The 21,159-nt window shown below is 45.5% G+C and overlaps 1 protein-coding gene across 1 annotated transcript in view; it reads left to right on the top strand.

The window, feature by feature from the left end:
• Positions 1-21,159, top strand: part of LOC144826119 (phospholipase A2 inhibitor gamma subunit B-like) — a 327,314-nt gene that overhangs the window by 206,106 nt on the left and 100,049 nt on the right. Inside the window, exon 3 of the mRNA XM_078684522.1 lies at positions 5,746-5,901. Within this exon, the coding sequence (XP_078540648.1) occupies positions 5,746-5,901 (156 nt within the window). The remainder of the gene's footprint in view (positions 1-5,745; positions 5,902-21,159) is intronic.

Below are 21,159 nucleotides of genomic sequence, written 5' to 3'. Positions count from 1 at the left end.
CACCAACTGCACCGACTACCTCGCACCTCTGAAGAACGCCCCAGGCATGACCGGCTACAGGAAAACTCCATCGTTCACAGACGCCCTCAAGCATCAAAAAAGTAGTGCTGAATCCTCGAAAAAACCTGGCACCACGAACAAACTACAGATAACATGACAGCCCTCAAGACCGCCACCCGCAAACACCACCAGCTGATCCGCACCACCAAAAGGACATCATTCAAAGAGCGACTACACAACAACACCCACAACAGCATGTAACTGTTCAACATTGTCAAAGAACTCTCCAACCCCAGCGCCAGCAACAACGACATCACACCATCGCAAGAACTCTGCAACTTCCTCGCCACGTTCCTCCACCGAAAGATCGCAGATATACACGACAGCTTCGGACCCCAGACTCCGCCTCCAATCACCAAACAATGACCCCCACCACCACCCTCAGCGCTTGGACCCCCATCAGCACTGAAGAAACTACCAACGTCATGAACTCCATCCACTCCAGCTCCCCCTCGGACCCATGCCCCCATCACATCTTCAACAAAGCCGACACCATCATCGCACCCCATCTCCGGAACGTCATAAATATCTCGTTCACGTCAGCCACCTTCCCCGAGAGCTGGAAGCACGCAGAAATCAATACCCTCCTGAAGAAACCCACAGCAGACCCAAAAGACCTCAAGAACTTCCGCCCCATCTCTCTTCTTCCCTTTCCGGCCAAGGTCATCGAGAAGACCGTCAATAAACAGCTGACTGCTTTTCTCGAGACAAAAAATCCGCTCGACCCTTCCCAGTCCGGTTTTCGAGTCAACCACAGCACCGAGACTGCCCTCATCGCAGCCAATGATGACAGAGAAACAACAGCCCTCATCCTCCTGGACCTCTCGGCAGCCTTCGAGACCGTATGCCATCACACCCTAATAACACGCCTCTTCAACACTGGGATCCAAGGAAAAGCCCTGGACTGGATCACCTCGTTCATCTCCGACAGAACCCAGAGAGTCCGCCTCCCTCCTTTCTGCTCAGAAGCCACCAAAATCCTCTCTGGCGTACCCCAAGGCTCCTCGCTCAGCCCAACCCTCTTCAATATCTACATGAGCCCCCTCGCCGCCATCGCACGCAAACACAACATCTACATCATCTCCTACGCCGACGACACCCAGCTGATACTCTCCCTCACCAAAGACCCAGCCATCGCCAAAACCAACCTACAGGATGGAATGAAAGATGTCGCAGAATGGATGAAGCTCAGCCGCCTGTAGCTGAACTCAGACAGATGGAGGTCCTCATCCTCGGACAATCCCCCTCCACCTGAGACGACTCCTGGTGGCCCTCAGCACTGGGCCCCGCACCAACACCCTCAGACCATGCACGCAACTTGGGATTCATCCTGGACTCCACTCTCACGATGACCAAGCAAGTCAACGCCGTATCGTTATCATGCTTCAACACCCTGCGCATGCTCCGAAAAATATTCTGGTGGATCCCCACCGAAAACAGAAAGACGGTCACCCAGGCCCTCGTCACTAGCCGACTGGACTACCGAAACACCCTATACGCAGGAACCACCGCCAAACTTCAGAAACGACTACAATGCATACAGAACGTCTCTGCACGACATCCCTCGCCATAGCCACATATCCGCCCACCTGAGAGACCTGCACTGGCTCCCCGTCAACAAGAGGATCACATTCAGGCTCCTCACCCACGCACACAAATCTCTCCACGACATGGGCCCCGAATACCTCAACAACCGCCTCACGTTCTACACTCCCACCCGCCAGCTCGGCTCCACCAGCCTCACCCTCGCCATCGTCCCATGGATCCACAGAGCCACAGCCGGAGGAAGATCATTCTCCTACCTGGCCGCCAAGACATGGAACTGCCTCCCCGCACACCTACGACTGATCCAGGACCATCTCACCTTCAGGAGGCACCTCAAGACCTGGCTATTCGAGCAGTAGCAGCACCCCCTCCCTTCAGCGCCTTGAGACCCTCACGGGTGAGTAGCGCACTCTATAAATATTTTGAATGATTGATTGATTGATCAATTTCCCAACACACAATTGTTACCATCCGTCATAAAAATGGTTGGTTATGGCAATAAACCCATTGACATTTTAGGCTACTTTGTTGCTAATATTAGTTTTAACCCCTTGGATGTGCGCAAATGTTACTGCAGTGCGGGACAATTTCACACGTGTGCACTTTGGATGGCTACTGGCTGTCCGACGCCATGCCACCCATAGCGTCAGACGGCCGGGGCTGTCCGACGCATCCAAAGGCTTAAATGAGATATCATAAATACCAATGTGTATGTGGCTAAGGAGGAATCTTGCTTTTTGGGAGGGCCACAACAAACGGATTTGCTCATCACCCTGGATCCCAATCATCCTTAACAATTGCTATGATAAAGTGATTTCATAGCTCAAGTAGGTGAAGATAAAACAACTGAATAGGAGAAATGATTTCCCAATGTTTCATCAAAACTAGAATTATTAAGGAAATTATTTTAAAACAGAATACTATTCCTAAAGTTCACAAAGTTAGGAAAGTTCCTTGATCTATGAGACAGGCGTTAAGAGTAGAATTGGATAAATTATGTAGACAAGACATAATTGAAGAAATCAGAGTCTGTGTTGATTTGAGAGACTTGAATGAATCTGCGTGGGTGGATTGGCACCCATTGCTAAATATAAATGAAATGTTTTCGGAATTGAAGGGGGCAGCTGTTTTTTCCACATTTGATTTATCCAATGTGTATCATCAGATTACTTTGAATGAGGATAGCACACCTTAAACCTCCTTCATAACTCCTGAAGGTGCTTTTAGATACAAAATGATTCATTTTGGCCTAATATCAGCCTCTGCAGTATTTTAGAGAGTCATGCATAAGTTGTTTAAAAGTGTTAAAAATACCTTGTATTTACAAGATGATATTCTGATTTGTAGGAACAATAAGCAAGAGCACTCTGAGACTTTAAGCAACGTTCTTAACATTTTGCAAAGTTATGGAATGACATTGACCAAAGAAAAGTGTAAATTTGAAATGGAATCTGTGGACTATTTAGGTTACAATATCAGCAGAGAAGGAATTTCACCAAAAGAGAATTTAGTGAAATCAATTGAAGAAGCCCCAGAACCTCAATGTAAAGATCATCTTAGATCTTTCCTAGGTTTGGCTGAATATTATGCCCAATGTAATCCTTTGTTTGCTGATAAGACTAATCATATGAGAGGTCTAATGAAGAAAGAACAACAATTTATTTGAGTAAGGAATGTGCTATAGAGTTTGTCAACCGTAAGAAAGAAATATCTTCCACCTCTGTTTTGGCAACTTTTCACACCTGTTGAAGTTCTGTTATTGTTACTGATGCTGGTAATATAGGTATTGGTGTTGTTTTGATGCAGAATCGGGATGGAAAGGCTTGTCCCTATTGCATTTGCATCAAGACCACTTAGGGATGCAGAAGTTAAGTAACCAACGCAAGAAAAGAAACCCTGGCATGTTGGTGGGCCATAGAATACTTTTATAAATATGTATATGGTACTCCATTTAAAATAAGATCAGATCATTGTCCTTTGGTGGAGTTATTCACTACTAAAGGAAGTGATAAAGCCACACCCAGAATTGCCAGATGGCAGTACAAATTGCCAGAGTTTCATTTCAGGGTGGAATACATTCCAGGTGACAGGAACATTTTAGCAGATTGCTTATCCTGTTTACCTATTAAAGAGGAATGTGATCAGTCTGTTACTGATGAGGATGTCGGGAGAGTCAAATCCAATTGTGAGGTATCGAATGGATGCATTCAACAAGATCAATGGAAGTGTGCCTGCAATAATGATGAGGAAATCCAAGAGGTCATCAAACATAACAAAGCACAATGGCCAGAAAAGAAACTTTTGGATAAAGAATTGTTACCTTATTTGTACATTGCAACCGAGTTATCAGTAGTAGATGATATGTTATTTTGTGGTGTGAAGATGGTTTTACCTAAAGATTTGAGGCAATGGGTGTTAGACATGCCCCATGTGGGTCACTCTGGCATGTCTAGCATAAACAATAAACTAAGTTCTGAGTTTTGGTGGCCGGCCATTAACAGATGTTTTGGCTGAATGGTCAGATCTTGCATTGAGTGTGCCATTAGCAACAAATCACAAAAATGTATTGACTATGAGAAAGCCCCTGTTACTAGTCCTGAAAATGTAAAGGAAAGAATCTCTCTGGATATTTCAGGTCCCATGTGTTTGTCCAACAGTCAGGTTTATGTCATAGTTCTCATTGATCAATTATCCCAGAGGCCAGTAATTAAATTAATAAATCAAGCTGATTAATACATGGTTATTACATTTTTAAAATGCATTGTTTGAAAAGGAAGGTTTTCCAAAATGTTTAGTTACTGACAGTGGTGTGCAGTTAAGGTCAACTGAGATTTAAGATTATTTGGATAAACACAGCATTAGTCATATCCGAACATCAGTATAATTAACACAGCAATGGAATTGTGGAAAGGTGGATAAGAGTTTTAAAGGAAGGTATACCTTTGGCTTTAGCTAGTGGAAAAAATTTTTCTTAAGTACACAAAGGCTTTTTTTGGAATTATAGAGTTACACCTGGAACAGTTGGAGATATATCTCCATTTGAGAAAATGAGGGGAAGGATGATTGTGTGTAATTTTAAACAAATGTGGATCATGGAAGTGAGAAACAGAGTTGATTGTTCCAAAGTGACAAGTAGAACCAAAGTGGCAAAGTTTGATTGTCCTTGGATATCAAATGATAAACAAGAGTTTTCTCAGAAGCATAGGGGTCCCACACTTCAATTTAATATTGGTGAATGGGTTTGTGTGAAGAAGGGAAGATTAATGAAATCTGGAGAATCCAAGTTTTCTGTTCCTATGAAAATCGTCAGAGTGTGGCACCAGGTTATAGAGTTGTCTGATGGAAATGTGTGGAGCATGACTAAGGTTGTTAGAGTGCCTAAATGTTTATGGCCTAAGAAAGAGAAGTTTTCTGGACCAAGAGATGTTGTCGTTAAACAGCAAAACAGTGATGTGTCAAATGAGGTTTCAGCATCAAGGTTGAAAACTAAACCAGCTTGGTGCAAACATTATGACATGTCATAGTTTTACAAATGTAAGTCATTTGTTCACATCCCCTCCCCAAGTGTGAACACTCTGTTTTCCGTTCGTATTACTCATATGTGACACTGTACATATGTTACTGTTTTGGATATTATTTCACATATGTTATTTGATTGCTTTGCACATTTTGTTTCCTCCTCTACTTGTAAATTCTTTGTGCAATTTCTTATTAGTTCAACTTCATTGTTAATGTGTTAATGATAGGGAAGTGTTGTATCTTGGCCAATAGTGCTTAGTGAAATCTGGGGCTAGAAACTTGTGGTAGCCCAGATTCCAAATAGAGTCAGTTGGCCCAGGCTTTTCCTATAGGGAGTTATTTTCTCTTCTTCCCCAATAAACCCAACTATATTATTTATCATGCTTCACTGTCATAATTAAAAGAAGAGCTTTATAACACCCCAATCACAAAATGTTCAAGAGAAGGTTTCTCCGTACTTAAAATTGGCATTTGAAAAACATTGATGTAAAGCTATTTTGATTCACTGAGCCCTTCTTTGTTCTGGGTGCACCAGTTTTGGCTTCTGGATAACTATGTTTGCTCTGGAAATAATGCTGAGATCTTTTTATGTTCAATCAAAATATGCATTTTTGCCAACAGGGGGCAATGTTATTCTGACTGCATTCAAGGACTGCCTGAATCCCTCCCAAATAGAAGTCTGCAGTGGAGAGTACTCCGGTAAAAATGCAGAAACATTTTTACACATAAGTAGAACGTGCTGTGAGTCTGACTTCTGCAATAGAGGGGATGTGCAAGGTATGTAAAGAATGTAACTTTGACATTTAAACCAAAGGGGATGTGCAGGGTACCCATAGTCTGTGGCTCTGACAACTGTATCTGGGAGAATGTACAGGCTACGCACAGGCATATTTGTAACAAAATGACGGAGTGCGTAGCTGAGCCAAATTTGGCAGCGCCTTACTACGACATTTTAGAAATGCAGGGATGCTTTCTATTTACAACTTTACGATGCACCCCTTTGTTATGCTTAGTGCTGGCACTACAATTAGCTGCCCAGCACCAATGCAGGCACCCTTGCACCATATTGTGAGGGTGTCTCAGTTTCAGGGAATTATTGTTTATGTGCAGGAGGGTGTCCCTTCTTGCACATAAACAATCCATAATGGTGATGTGTTACTTCTATGTGTCCTGCAGAATGCAGCACACAAAGAAGTAGGAGATTGTCATTATCTAATGATTGTTTATGTACTAGAAGAGAAACCTTCCTGCATACACACATCCATTACTGGTATTTTCTCTTTCTATGTGTGCTGGAGGCGGCATTCCTTTCGCAGACAGGGAGCTGCTAAACATGCAGCTCTCTGTCTTTGAGAACAATCCTTTGATCTGTTTCCCTGCCTACTTGACACAGGACGGGGAAAAACAAAAAACTATGCTACCAGCAAGTAAGGGCATTTTCCCAGCTCTCGCTTGCTGAAAGTAAGGTTTGTGGTCTAACTTGGTGGGAGTTGCCAAAATTCCCTACAAGTCAGAGCCAACTGCTATGTCCAGAGGGTGAGCACCCTGGGACATAGCAGGAGATGGTCCCCTGGGCCATGTATTGGTCCAAGAGGTGGACCCTCCCTGTTTTAATTATAGTATTATCGGCCCAGGGAGGTGGTGGTCCCCAGGACCCAGCCGAGTACATGTGCCGCCCTATTACTATTTATTTAGCTCTAAGGAGGTGGTGGACTCTGGGGCTTGAACATATCTCATGAAGGGAGTCGGAACGCCCCTTTCCCAAATGTAAAATTAAGCTCTGCGGAGGTGGTGGTCCCTGAGGCTCCAGAGAGCCCATGGCGGTGCACCCTGTATGCCCCCTCCTTTTTGATTAATACCTTGGACCTTGCGCTCCCAGGGGCTAAACAGAAGTGAAGCACAGAAGACAGAGAGTCTTTTTTTTCTCACTGGGAAACCCACGGATCCAGCGCAACCCACGGCAAAAATATTTTTTACATTTTTTTTAGCTTTATAGGGGACCCGTCCAAGTGTCCTGTTGTGTAGTTCTTACAAATCCCCCAGAACGTACAGATTTGTGAATGACCTAAACTGAGGGCTTGGTGGCCCAACCGCTTCCGGACACCTCCATAGGATATGTCACCCGTTAGACCAACTAAAGTGCCACTACCGCCTCCCTGTACAGTAGTTTAGGTAGTTTCTGACAACCACTGAACATGACCACCCTGATTCCTCAGGGATCGTGGAAAACAGTATGTTTCGCTCAGACCCTCATGCTTGCTATTTCTCAGAAAATACACAGGACAGTGAGTAGGACATTTCAATAAGAATTTATTGGTCCTGCGACAGCCTTGTGTAAAACATATCTGCTGCACAAATCAGGAGACAGTAGCATACAAAAGAAATTGCTAGCACCAATATTGTAAATAGTAAATACATTTCTACCATACTACTAATAAGATGAACAGAAGTGGTTCATATAAAAAGAGTAGCAGTTGCATATTCCTAAAATGCGCCCTAAATACCTTGCCTATTTGTACCTAGCCTAACCTGGATGTGTAGGTGTATATGTGAATAGCTCTGTTTATCTGTAGCCAAGAACCCCCTATGGTTGAACCAAACCCCATCACCTGATAGGAAGGACACAGTCTCTGTGTCAATGATGACAGCCCGCAAGGGATGTCAAACCGCGGTGTGTCAAAGATTCAGCATGCAGAACCCCATCTCAGCTTGGAAGGAATTCTCCTATAATTTGTAGGCAGGAGTGAGGGTCTTTTATACTGAAGTGGTCACTCTACGTGGTGTGGTTTGTGTGTGTTTGTGAAATCACTGAGTGCTCATCACGGTGTTTAGACAACACCTGTTTTAATTCCACGCCATTTGGCATTTCTCCTTTTCAAGCATGGACGAAGGCACAGATAATTCCACACTCTGGGTCTTGTGTGTGTATAAATATGCAAATATTGCTAAAAATACAAAAAAAGTATGTGAATATTCTGAGGGGCATTACCCCCTTAACCATATAGTGTGTTTTTCTCTTTCTTTTCCTACAGATACAATGTGACCATTATTTTGCGTATGTACTAATGCATGCCTTATTATTGCAGCATTAAATACTTTTTTTTAACTCACTTGAGCACGTTTAGGAGTGGCGAACACAAGGCTGGTCCCTGTGTAGTCCTGAAGAAGAGCTTGGGGAATGCTCGAAAGATGTTGGCAGGAATTGCTAGGCACACCTAACTCATTGTTACTAGGACCTCTAGCTTTTTCTCCCCGTTTTTAATATACCCCCTAGGAGCAAGAATACATAATTTGTAGCCCACTAGGAAGGTATTTTTAACCCACTTAAAAATAACTCCACTCCACTTCACAACACTGTTTTGCACTACACATAGTCCATCACTTAAGTGCTCCTACGTAGTTCGCAAGTCGTAGCACGCCTCAGTCCGCAGAGGGCTGGGATTGCCCCAATGAGGAAGCATGTCACCGTGGGGAAACCCTGGTGAGTGAGGGGACATAAGAAAGAAAAATGTATTTTCTTTCTACTTATAACATAACTATTCCAACTCCAGTGAGTGTTGTGAATACAGGTAATGATAAAGCTGGGCTCTTGACCCCTGTTTTTCAGGGGTTTCATGTTACTGTTAATTTGAGGAGGGTGAGCCTTGTCTAGATTATCCCTCTTTCTCCCCCTTTCTTTAAAAAAAATAAGTAAATAAAATGAGAAAACACTATTTTAGACTCCCACTTTTTCTCGACCCCTACTTGACGGATACCCCTGCCACTTTCCATGTGCAACAAGAATCACTGGCACACTTTTTTGGGGAAACTTTTATGAAGATTTGTCAACTAGCGCTAAACGTATAGACAAGTCAAAAAATGCTATTCCTATGGAAACTAGGGGGCATATTACCAAGCAATAGCGATAATTATCGCTATTGCTTGGTTCAAGACAAAAATTTACCGCTGAGCTGCGGCGATTTTTATCGCAAATAAACCTTGGTATTACCAAGGTTTATCGCAAATGCGATAAAAATCGGCCGCAATGCATGAATATCGCTGAAAAGTCAGCGATATTCATGCATTACCGAGCTAATGCTCTTAGCCATGTTATCCACCTCCTATTGGATAACATGGCTAAGAACTGCTCAGGGCAGGTGTTAACTTTTGGAGATATTCGCGCTTAGCGCGAATATCTCCATAAATTGGTAATAGGAGATAGCGATGTTAGCGACTGTTTCCAGTCGCTAACATCTTGGCACGCCCACTTTGCATGTCATAAGTGATAAATATCACTGACATGCAAAGCGGGGCCCAAGATGGTCGCTATCTCCTACTAGCTGTCGCTAACTGGTGTTAGCGACAGCTAGGTAATAGGGAGATAATTTTATCTCCACTTTCTTGGCTTTTAAAGCCAAAAAGGCGGAGATAAACCCCCTTGATAATATGCCCCTAGGTTCTAACTATGAATACCTTGTGCCAACTGCCAGTATGTATGTATATCTGTAATGTGTGTATATGTATATTGATATATACACCTACACACATTCCTAGAAAAAAGAATTCCTCAGATGCATGCTCACTATTACCTTTGCGCCTCTTTGACGAATCTTCCCTTTCAGACCTATTCCTTTTTCTACATTGGTAGATTATGGAAAGTTTTGCAGAGATTCATCAAGGGGGTGCAATGAAAACATGGGGGCCCCAAAAGGCGTTGTGGTACTAATGTATTTTTGAAAGACTTTATACTCAAGTGTAGCGCATAACCGGCTTAATTGATTTTCATGACATTTGGCAGGATTATACATTGTGGTGCACAGATTATCTTTCTGGGTAGTCGAGGTAAGTAGAGGTAAATAGGGTATGCACTCTTTAAGTTAGATGGCATTTAAACTTTGTGAAATTTGTGACTGCAGAAGTGTCATTATATTTCACAAAGCTACTGTGGTGCATGGTGATTGCAAGTTGTTGTGTGATTGACTGATGACTGCCTTTAGAAATCTTAAAGTCAGCCATGTTAGTTTATGACCACTCTCCCTGTTTCCTAGTTTCAGTCCTTAGCTGTAGGTAAGTATTAGGACTGATCACTCTCCTTTACCTAATATCACTTAATTAATGTAGTTAAAGGCAGGGAAAACATTTTACAATTTTTATATTTTTTTTAAACATTTACGGATGACCTGAGTACTGCCAAGGAGGTACCACAATAAATAACAAAAAGTAAATCAGTTTAAAATAACACTTAATACATAATGTTTCACAATACAGTGTATTTTTGATTGTGTACATATTTTCTTCTTTTTAAGAAAGCGTATGGAGTAAAAAGTAAATACTAAGAAATTACTGCACAACTTAAAAATAATTAATTAAAAAAAGCAGAGTGCTTAAAAAACATAGTACTTCCTAGGCACTACTGCAGTACTCTGTCAACATTTTTAAAAATATATAGTAAATTATAAATACATTTCCCTGCCTATTAACACTTTCTTAAAGGGAAAAATGCTAAATCCTAATATGTAACCATGTTTAAGGCCCTAACCCAAAACACAGGTAAAGTGTATTAAAAAATACCTGCCTTTTATTTTTGTAAAGGCATCCACTAGCCTTGGTAATCAGCATGCACCACAGTATCCGGCAAATTTACTGCAGTTTACTTTTGCATGATATTTAACTAGAGCCTAGATTAGTATTGAATTGCTTTACCCTTTATCATGCATGGTCTTGCATAAGCAATCCAATATTTCAGTCATATTTACGAAGCAACAAAAGGCATCCATGCCTGGCCCTGTGTTCCTTATTGTACATTGCTAACAAATGTTATGTTCATCCGTTAGCCACTCCACTCAACACCATTCAACTCTGTGCCACTCACTTCACATCACTTCAGTCTAAGATACTCCACTGTACACCACTCCACGGTATGCTACTCCACTCTAGGCTATTATACTCTTTACCACTCCAGTATGCATTACTCCACTCTATGCTACTCCACTCTATGATGCCCACTACTCCTGAGGCTTGAGCCGGGAGCTTTCTATATTTTACTGCTAATAGCGTTTTATCATTTTTACTCTTGTTTAAATACTTCTGTGCTGCTATCTTAATTTGCACTAATTTGGTTTGACACTGCGGCGTGTTTTTAAAGTTTTAGCAGTTTTGAAAATATGTGAACATTTTCTAAGACACTGACCTGTTTATTGTGCACTGTAATGCCTGGAGAGCGAGGGTCATTGAGGGGGTGATTCTTGGCGGGCGGACGAATCTGCCATCTCCCGAGAATCGTGTATAGTCGGGACGCCATCTTGGAGGAAATTCCGGTCAGCAGACCAGTCTATATAGACTATAAATAGGGGACAATGGTGCGATTGCGCCGCTGGCGCGCCAAAGGCAAGCCCGTCTGCGCCTGTCCGCGCTCCATCCGCGCACAGCGCCAGTACCCCTGCCCGTTGTAAAACAGAAGGTTTGGCCCTTCAGGGATATACAATCCCTGTATATCAGGGATATACAAGGGCACAACTTTTGAAATTGAGACCAGCCGGTAAGAGAACAGGCTGTCTGTGTCTCACATTTGACTTAAGTCCTAGGGATGGATTGATCACTTGCCCGAATTGTAATAACACGCTTCCCAGGCTTACCTACATGCCAACTAGACTTATCAAGGCCGGAGTTGTGAAAACGAAATCTACAGATATCTCAGTGTTTAAATGTCTTCTACTGAATGCTAGGTCATTGGTGAAGCACAGTGTTGAATGTGCCTCGCTAATAGAAGAAAACAACATTCAAATTGCCTTCATAACAGAAACATGGACAGATATTAGCTCTGGTCCTAGCATTGTTAAAGTTACTCCTTGCCTTAATAGGCCTCCTAAAAAAGGAGGGGGCCTGGCTATAAAATATATCTTGCTTCACTTAACGCCACCTTCCATATAGCATCTAACTCTGCCTGTGAGGCACTGGCTTTCGGTTTCCAATTAACAAGCCACCATACGTTTAAGGGTATCCTGGTATATAGATCCCCCAGGACCCAGACGTTTGGCTACATCTTCCTTTGGGAACCTGCTGGAAGAGGGGATGAATTCAGATTCCTTTACCATACTAGCGGATTTCAATTACCATCTACAGGTATCAGAGGACTCTGACACAGTAGCCCTCACAGATTTGATGAGAAGCGCTGACCTGATCCAACATGTGACAAGTTCCAGACATTTGCCAGGACACACCTTAGATGGTATTTTCTCAAACTATCCCAATCTACAGTTTATGGGCATACTGCCTTTGACCTGGACAGATCATATGGGAGTGCAACTTGAAATTCTCCTTGATGCCTGTCGATGGTAGAGAAAGGCCTTAAGACCCAGATTCTAAGTAGATCTTGGAACACCATCGTTAGTACAGATCTACAGGCAGTACTTATGGCCTCTATTGGTCAGATACCTGCAGATCCAGAAGAAGCAGTTAGTTATTACACAGCTTGGGTAGACTCAGCCTGTAACAAGCTAGCCCCAGCTAGAATGATATGTCCGAGAAGAACAAATCCCTCAGCCCTCTGGTATTCAGAGGACCTGAGGAGACAAAAACTTTCCTGTAAGCTCTTTGAGAGAATCTGGAGGAAACATTATTTGGAAGAGGACAAACGGAAATATAGACTAAGTCTATCTACTTACAAACATCTTATATTTGAAGCAAAGAAAAACTTCTACACTAAACAAATTAATTTGGCAAATAATTTTACGAAAGAACTTCGACAAAAGTCAAAGCAAGTTATAAACTTTGGGACGACATTGCCAAGTTCATTTTGAATACAGTGGAAGCTATCTTTTGAAAATTCAGTCACCCCAATTCTGAGGAAAGTAGTACGCAGATAGATGGAAGGCTGTCAATTATTGACTCCACGTTGATTTTTGATAAATTTGAGGATCTGTCCAAAACAGATACTGAAAAGCTTCTTCTTTCCACCCGATCAGGTTCCCGCTATGATCCCTGCCCAGTCTCAATAATTAACAAGCATTTGCAATGCAATAGGTCTCGCAGCATTCAAGTTTGAGTTATTGGCATTGTATATGACAATGTGTTGCATGAATTCTTTTCCAAACTCTGTATTGGCTGGTGGTGTTTGTGCCCGGTGAAAGCGTGCACTGACGGATGGTGGTGTTTGTGCCCGGTGAAAGCGTGCACGAACAACTTATGGCGTCTGTGCCTGGTGAAAGTGTGCACTGACGGCTGGTGGTGTTTGTGCCTGGTGAAAGGGTGCACTGGTGGCTGGTGGTGTTTGTGCCCGGTGAAAGCGTGCACTGACGGCTGTTGGTGTTTGTGCCTGGTGAAAGGGTGCACTGGCGGCTGTTGGTGTTTGTGCCCGGTGAAAGCGTGCACTGACGGCTGGTGGTGTTTGTGCCTGGTGAAAGCGTGCACTGATGACTTATGGTGTCTGTGCCTGTTGAAAGTGTGTACTGACGGCCGGTGGTGGGTATGCCTGATGAAACCATGTACTGATGGCTAGTGGTGTGTGTGTGCCTGTTGAAAGTGTGCACTGATGGCTGATGGTGTGTGTGCATGGTGGAAAAGCGTGCACTGACATGTTTAGAAGTAAAGTGCGCCATACTGCGATTGCTACAATAGTTAATTGTGGATGTGCTAACCATTGATGCGTGCACTGATGGCTGGTGGTGTGTGTGTGCTTGTAGAAAATGTGCACTGATGGCTAATGGTGTGTGTGCCTGGTGGAAGTGTGCACTGCCAGCTAGTGGCGTGTGTGCCCGGTGAAAGCGTGCATTGACGGCTGATGGGGTGTGCCTGGTGAAAGTGTGCACTGACGGTTGGTGGTGTGTGTGTGCGCCTGGTGAAAGCGTGCACCGACGTCTGGTTCTGTGTGCGTGTGGTGGAAGCGTGCATTGATCGCTGGTGTTGTTTAAATAGCAACATACTTGGGTCCAGCATATAGAGCACTCTTTTTAAACAGGCATTAAGAGTGAGACAGCACACAATGATCCAATGGTAATTACTAGTTGAAGGCAAATCGCATATAGAACATTAGGAACACTGCAATTCTTTACATTGATTCAGACGGTCCTTGCTGCATTCAGGACATTATCAAAAATCAGTCTGTTTCGTGAGAAGTAATACCTTACATCCTAAACAGCTGTTTTAACAGAATGTTCCCGACTTTAAAAAGAGAGATGACTAAAACATTGGCAGGGAGGCAGCATCCTGAATTTAGGTTGTATGAATGTTACTTTATTGTTTGACTGAAAGAAAAAAGCTCAACTATAATAAACTCCTAGCCAACGCTGCAACACCATTCTGCCAGCTAAGCAAGCCGAGTAAGAAGGGATGTGCGGACTTCACCCGAAGGTGTCAGAGCGAATTCACAATAGAAACAGAACTGATACATGAGAACATTACTAGTGAACAAAATACAAAGGCAAACGTTACATTACATGAGGCAAAAGTGACAATGATAACAAACCGTGCCTTACACAGTGTGTAAGGCACTTTTTGTTATCTTAGTCTAAGCCCGCCTGATTCTATGAAATGGCGGCGGGCCGCGGGACAGGCCTTTATCCTTTTCTTTCACTTTCCGTTCCGCACTTCCGCCGCCGCGTATGCGCGTGCCGCGTGCGTGGGGGGCGTGGGCAGCAGGGCTGGCTGCTGCTGAGTGGTGGTGAGCAATGCCAGGCAGCCCCAGGGCACGCACAACATTATGCGGGCCAATAAGCAGTAAGCCCCTGTGCGTGGCATATGGGGCGCGGCAGGCGGCGCGCATAGCCAAAGAAGAAGACAAGAGAAGAACAACGAAAACTACGAACTTAACTGCCTTCCAAGTCCAAGACAAAGCAGCCAGGCGGCCAGGCCCGCCCACGCTGAGCTGCCCTGTCCGATTTCCGAATCCGAGTCCGAAGACCAAAGTAAGTCACTCAGAGTCTGTCACTCCGTCTCCGTCACCGACCGGCGGGGCAGGGCTGCTGCTGGCTGCCTGCCTCCAGGCCTGCTGCGTGCACTAATTAGTTGCTTTCCTGTCGCGCATTTGCCTGCTTCTTATTTATGTCCCAACTTGTCACTCGTGTTTGTCCCTCCTATAGAACATGCTTTCTCGCTTCTGTACTTCTTTGCTCCCGGGGCCGCACTCAGTGTTGCTCTCTGTTCTTGCCTGTGTGCCGCTTCCCTCCATATTGGGTTCGCCCTTGCACTCAACCAGCCCCCCAACCCCTGTTGCTTCCTCGCCTGCTCCATTTGCCCTCGGCTGCTGCTGAAGCAAGCAAGCAGGCAAGCCTATATTATAATAGTTACAGTGCGCAACGCACGCCAGGGACGGATGGTAACGGGCCCCGGCCTATAAACATTAATTATGGTGCCGTGGTGCGCACGCCCTACCGGCCTGGCCTGAGCCTTTTTAAAATTAATTAAATAGTTGGTAGTGGTACGCACTGGAGCCGGGCCGGGTCTTCATAATTAAAATGGTGCACGGGAGTGGCGGCGCGCAGAGTAGTGCTATTTTTATTTTGTATAGTGGTCATTTTCCTGCACTTTTGCTCTTTTAGACTACTGTAAATAAAATGCGCTTTTATCAGCCAACGTAACGGTGTTCAATGCATTGGTCTTGTTAAGATGAATAGCTAAAATACTAGATTGTTATTCCATCATGTTTTTAAATGTTCAGCATCACATGCTTACTTTCGTGAGCTTTCTATGTACTTATGACATATGCATCATCGTTATAGTTGCTTCAGTCAAGGAAAAAATGCGTGTCTCTGCATCAGATGTTTGGTGATTAGCAGCTGTCCTAAGCAGGTGTTACAAAAGGAACCTTACATTATTAATCTAGTATGTTTGCACTCCGGAATTTTTCAAGCTAGCTCAGTTGGTTGATGCACCTGTTACAATGATGCAACTCTGAATCTGCACTCTGAAGCTCCACTCTGAAGCTCCACTCTGAAGCTCCACTCTGAAGCTCCACTCTGAAGCTCCACTCTGAAGCTCCACTCTGAAGCTCCACTCTCCACTCTGAATCTCCACTCTGAATCTCCACTCTCCACTCTGAAGCTCCACTCCGAATCTGCACTCTGCACTCTGAAGCTCCACTCTGAAGCTCCACTCTGAAGCTCCACTCTGAAGCTCCACTCTGCACTCTGAAGCTCCACTCTGAAGCTCCACTCTGCACTCTGAAGCTCCACTCTGAAGCTCCACTCTGAAGCTCCACTCTGAAGCTCCACTCTGAATCTGCACTCTGCACTCCGAAGCTCCACTCCGAAGCTCCACTCTGAAGCTCCACTCTGAAGCTCCACTCTGCACTCCGAAGCTCCACTCTGCACTCTGAAGCTCCACTCCGAAGCTCCACTCTGAAGCTCCACTCTGAAGCTCCACTCTGAAGCTCCACTCTGAAGCTCCACTCTGAAGCTCCACTCTGAATCTGCACTCTGAAGCTCCACTCTGAATCTGCACTCTGCACTCCGAAGCTCCACTCCGAAGCTCCACTCTGAATCTGCACTCTGCACTCCGAAGCTCCACTCCGAAGCTCCACTCTGAAGCTCCACTCTGAAGCTCCACTCTGCACTCTGCACTCTGAAGCTCCACTCTGAAGCTCCACTCTGAAGCTCCACTCTGAAGCTCCACTCTGAAGCTCCACTCTGAAGCTCCACTCTGAAGCTCCACTCTGCACTCCGAAGCTCCACTCTGAAGCTCCACTCTGAAGCTCCACTCTGAAGCTCCACTCTGCACTCTGAAGCTCCACTCTGAAGCTCCACTCTGCACTCTGAAGCTCCACTCTGAAGCTCCACTCTGCACTCTGAAGCTCCACTCTGAAGCTCCACTCTGCACTCTGAAGCTCCACTCTGAAGCTCCACTCCACTCTGAAGCTCCACTCCGAAGCTCCACTCTGCACTCTGAAGCTCCACTCTGAAGCTCCACTCTGCACTCTGAAGCTCCACTCTGCAGCTCAGCTCCACTCCGAAGCTCCACTCCGAATCTGCACTCTGAATCTGCACTCTGAATCTGCACTCTGAATCTGCACTCTGAATCTCCACTCTGAATCTGCACTCTGAATCTGCACTCTGAATCTGCACTCTGAATCTCCACTCTGAAGCTCCACTCTGAAGCTCCACTCTGAAGCTCCACTCTGAAGCTCCACTCTGAAGCTCCACTCTGAAGCTCCACTCTGAAGCTCCACTCTGAAGCTCCACTCTCCACTCTGAAGCTCCACTCTGAAGCTCCACTCTGAAGCTCCACTCTGAAGCTCCACTCTGAAGCTCCACTCTGAAGCTCCACTCTGAAGCTCCACTCTGAAGCTCCACTCTGAATCTGCACTCTGCACTCTGAAGCTCCACTCTGAAGCTCCACTCTGAAGCTCCACTCTGAAGCTCCACTCTGAAGCTCCACTCTGAAGCTCCACTCTGAAGCTCCACTCTGAATCTGCACTCTGCACTCCGAAGCTCCACTCCGAAGCTCCACTCTGCACTCTGAAGCTCCACTCTGAAGCTCCACTCTGAAGCTCCACTCTGAAGCTCCACTCTGAAGCTCCACTCTGAAGCTCCACTCTGAAGCTCCACTCTGAAGCTCCACTCTGAAGCTCCACTCTGAAGCTCCACTCTGCACTCTGAAGCTCCACTCTGAATCTGCACTCTGAAGCTCCACTCTGAATCTGCACTCTGCACTCCGAAGCTCCACTCTGAATCTGCACTCTGCACTCCGAAGCTCCACTCTGAAGCTCCACTCTGCACTCCGAAGCTCCACTCTGAAGCTCCACTCTGCACTCTGAAGCTCCACTCTGAAGCTCCACTCTGCACTCTGAAGCTCCACTCTGAAGCTCCACTCTGCACTCTGAAGCTCCACTCTGAAGCTCCACTCTGCACTCTGAAGCTCCACTCTGAAGCTCCACTCTGCACTCTGAAGCTCCACTCTGAAGCTCCACTCTGCACTCTGAAGCTCCACTCTGAAGCTCCACTCTGCACTCTGAAGCTCCACTCTGAATCTGCACTCTGCACTCTGAATCTCCACTCTGCAGCTCCACTCTGAATCTCCACTCTGCACTCTGAAGCTCCACTCTGAATCTCCACTCTGCACTCTGAAGCTCCACTCTGAAGCTCCACTCTGCACTCTGAAGCTCCACTCTGAAGCTCCACTCCGAAGCTCCACTCTGAAGCTCCACTCTGAAGCTCCACTCTGAAGCTCCACTCTGAAGCTCCACTCTGAAGCTCCACTCTGAAGCTCCACTCTGAAGCTCCACTCTGAAGCTCCACTCTGCACTCTGAAGCTCCACTCTGAAGCTCCACTCTGCACTCTGAAGCTCCACTCTGAAGCTCCACTCTGCACTCTGAAGCTCCACTCTGAAGCTCCACTCTGCACTCTGAAGCTCCACTCTGCACTCTGAAGCTCCACTCTGCACTCTGAAGCTCCACTCTGCACTCTGAAGCTCCACTCTGAAGCTCCACTCTGAAGCTCCACTCTGAAGCTCCACTCTGAAGCTCCACTCTGAAGCTCCACTCTGAAGCTCCACTCTGAAGCTCCACTCTGCACTCTGAATCTGCACTCTGAAGCTCCACTCTCCACTCTGAATCTCCACTCTGAATCTCCACGCTCCACTCTGAAGCTCCACTCTGAAGCTCCACTCTGAAGCTCCACTCTGAAGCTCCACTCTGAAGCTCCACTCTGAAGCTCCACTCTGCACTCTGAAGCTCCACTCTGCACTCTGAATCTCAACTCTGAAGCTCCACTCTCCACTCTGAATCTCCACTCTGAAGCTCCACTCTCCACTCTGAATCTCCACTCTGAAGCTCCACTCTCCACTCTGAATCTCCACTCTGAAGCTCCACTCTCCACTCTGAAGCTCCACTCCACTCTGAAGCTCCACTCTGAAGCTCCACTCCACTCTGAAGCTCCACTCCGAATCTGCACTCTGAATCTGCACTCTGCACTCCGAAGCTCCACTCTGAATCTGCACTCTGCACTCCGAAGCTCCACTCTGAAGCTCCACTCTGCACTCTGAAGCTCCACTCTGAAGCTCCACTCTGCACTCTGAAGCTCCACTCTGAAGCTCCACTCTGCACTCTGAAGCTCCACTCTGAAGCTCCACTCTGCACTCTGAAGCTCCACTCTGAAGCTCCACTCTGCACTCTGAAGCTCCACTCTGAAGCTCCACTCTGAAGCTCCACTCTGCACTCTGAAGCTCCACTCTGAAGCTCCACTCTGAAGCTCCACTCTGCACTCTGAAGCTCAGCTCCACTCTGAATCTCCACTCTGAATCTCCACTCTGAAGCTCCACTCTGAAGCTCCACTCTGAAGCTCCACTCTGAAGCTCCACTCTGAAGCTCCACTCTGAAGCTCCACTCTGAAGCTCCACTCTGCACTCTGAATCTGCACTCTGAAGCTCCACTCTCCACTCTGAATCTCCACTCTGAATCTCCACGCTCCACTCTGAAGCTCCACTCTGAAGCTCCACTCTGAAGCTCCACTCTGAAGCTCCACTCTGAAGCTCCACTCTGAAGCTCCACTCGGAAGCTCCACTCGGAAGCTCCACTCGGAAGGGGCAAAGATCGGAGCATCACGGAACTAAAACAAATATAAACAAGGGCTGTGAGTTACTCTGCGCATGCGCGGGGGCAAGCCTGTTCATTCCAAGCCAGCCTCAGCCAGCCTCGGGAAAAACGAAAGTAATAAAAAAGCGAAACTGACACTGCAGACAATGCTGCGCGCTCCCGAGGTGAAATCCGGCACTGAAAACGCTCGTAACACTTTGGTGTCCACTCTCCTAAAAACGGATCACATTAGTTGTCGAGCTGACAGCATTCATGCTTCGCATGAATGCTAACGTCAGCTCGACCTAAAAAGGCACATGTGCCTGCAGCGCTAGTCTTAACGCAACTGTTTAATGCAATGTTTCAATTCGGACTCTTCCCTAGTCCCTGGAAATCAGCTTTGATACTGCCACTATTGAAAAAACCCAACTTGGACCCAAAGGAGCCAAATAATTTCCGACCCATATACCGTCTTCGGTTACCAGTAAAACTGGTCGAGAAAAATATGAATCTACAGCTCAGCACTTTTCTAATCGGGAAAGATGCTCTGGACACAACTCAATTTGGGTTCAGAAAAGGGCATAGTACTGAATCTGCATTGATAAAATCTACGGAAGAGATCAGAGAAGCTGTGGACAGGGGAGGCAAAGCTGCACTGATTTTGTTGGACCTATATGCAGCCTTTGACACGGTCCATCATGATGTTCTGATGGACCATTAGGCTGAATGTGGCATCCAAGGCAAAGCCCATGACCTCCTTAGATCTTTTTTGTCAAACAGCTCTCCGATGGTGGCATTGGGTAATTTTAGTTCCAAGCCCTTCTCACTGCCGTGAGGAGTACCCCAGGGGTCTTCTCTTAGTCCTACTCTTTTTAATGTTTATGTTATTTCATTAGCGACCTTAATTAGATCTTTTGGTTTCAGTTTGACGTCATACGCAGACGACACACAAATAGTGGTGGCTCTGCGGCCTGGTGAAACTTCTGGAATTGAAGATAGGTTTCACGATTGTATGGCAGAAATTGGAAAATGGATGTCACAGAACTGTGTAAAATTAAATTCTGAGAAGACTGAGGTCATCCTGTTTGGGAATGACCCTAACTTTTGGACCTCTAGATGGTGGCCTAAAGATATGGGATCTCCTCCTGTTCCGATTAGGAAAGTGAAGAATTTAGGAGTCATCATCGACGAGAAACTTAGGGCCCGATTCACAGAACTAACTTAAGACAAAATCCTAAACTTACTACTTTTGGTATTCACAGCAGTTAGGATTTTGTCTTAAGTTTGTCTTAAGACAGACTTAAGACAGACTTAAGTTAGGATTTTGTCTTAAGTCTGTCTTAAGTCTGTCTTAAGACAAACTTAAGACAAAATCCTAACTTCTGTGAATACCAAAAGTAGTAAGTTTAGGATTTTGTCTTAAGTTAGTTCTGTGAATCGGGCCCTTAGTTTTGGAGACCAAATCAATGCTATGGCTTCTACCAGGGGCTGTTTGGAAGGACTTGAAGCCCCAGGAGACAGCGGGGCAATCAGCGTGTGCCTGATCCCCTCC

The sequence above is a fragment of the Lissotriton helveticus genome, chromosome 3_2 (assembly GCF_964261635.1).
Source record: "Lissotriton helveticus chromosome 3_2, aLisHel1.1, whole genome shotgun sequence".
Taxonomy (NCBI): domain Eukaryota; kingdom Metazoa; phylum Chordata; class Amphibia; order Caudata; family Salamandridae; genus Lissotriton; species Lissotriton helveticus.
This window is presented reverse-complemented; position numbering and strand designations above follow the sequence as displayed.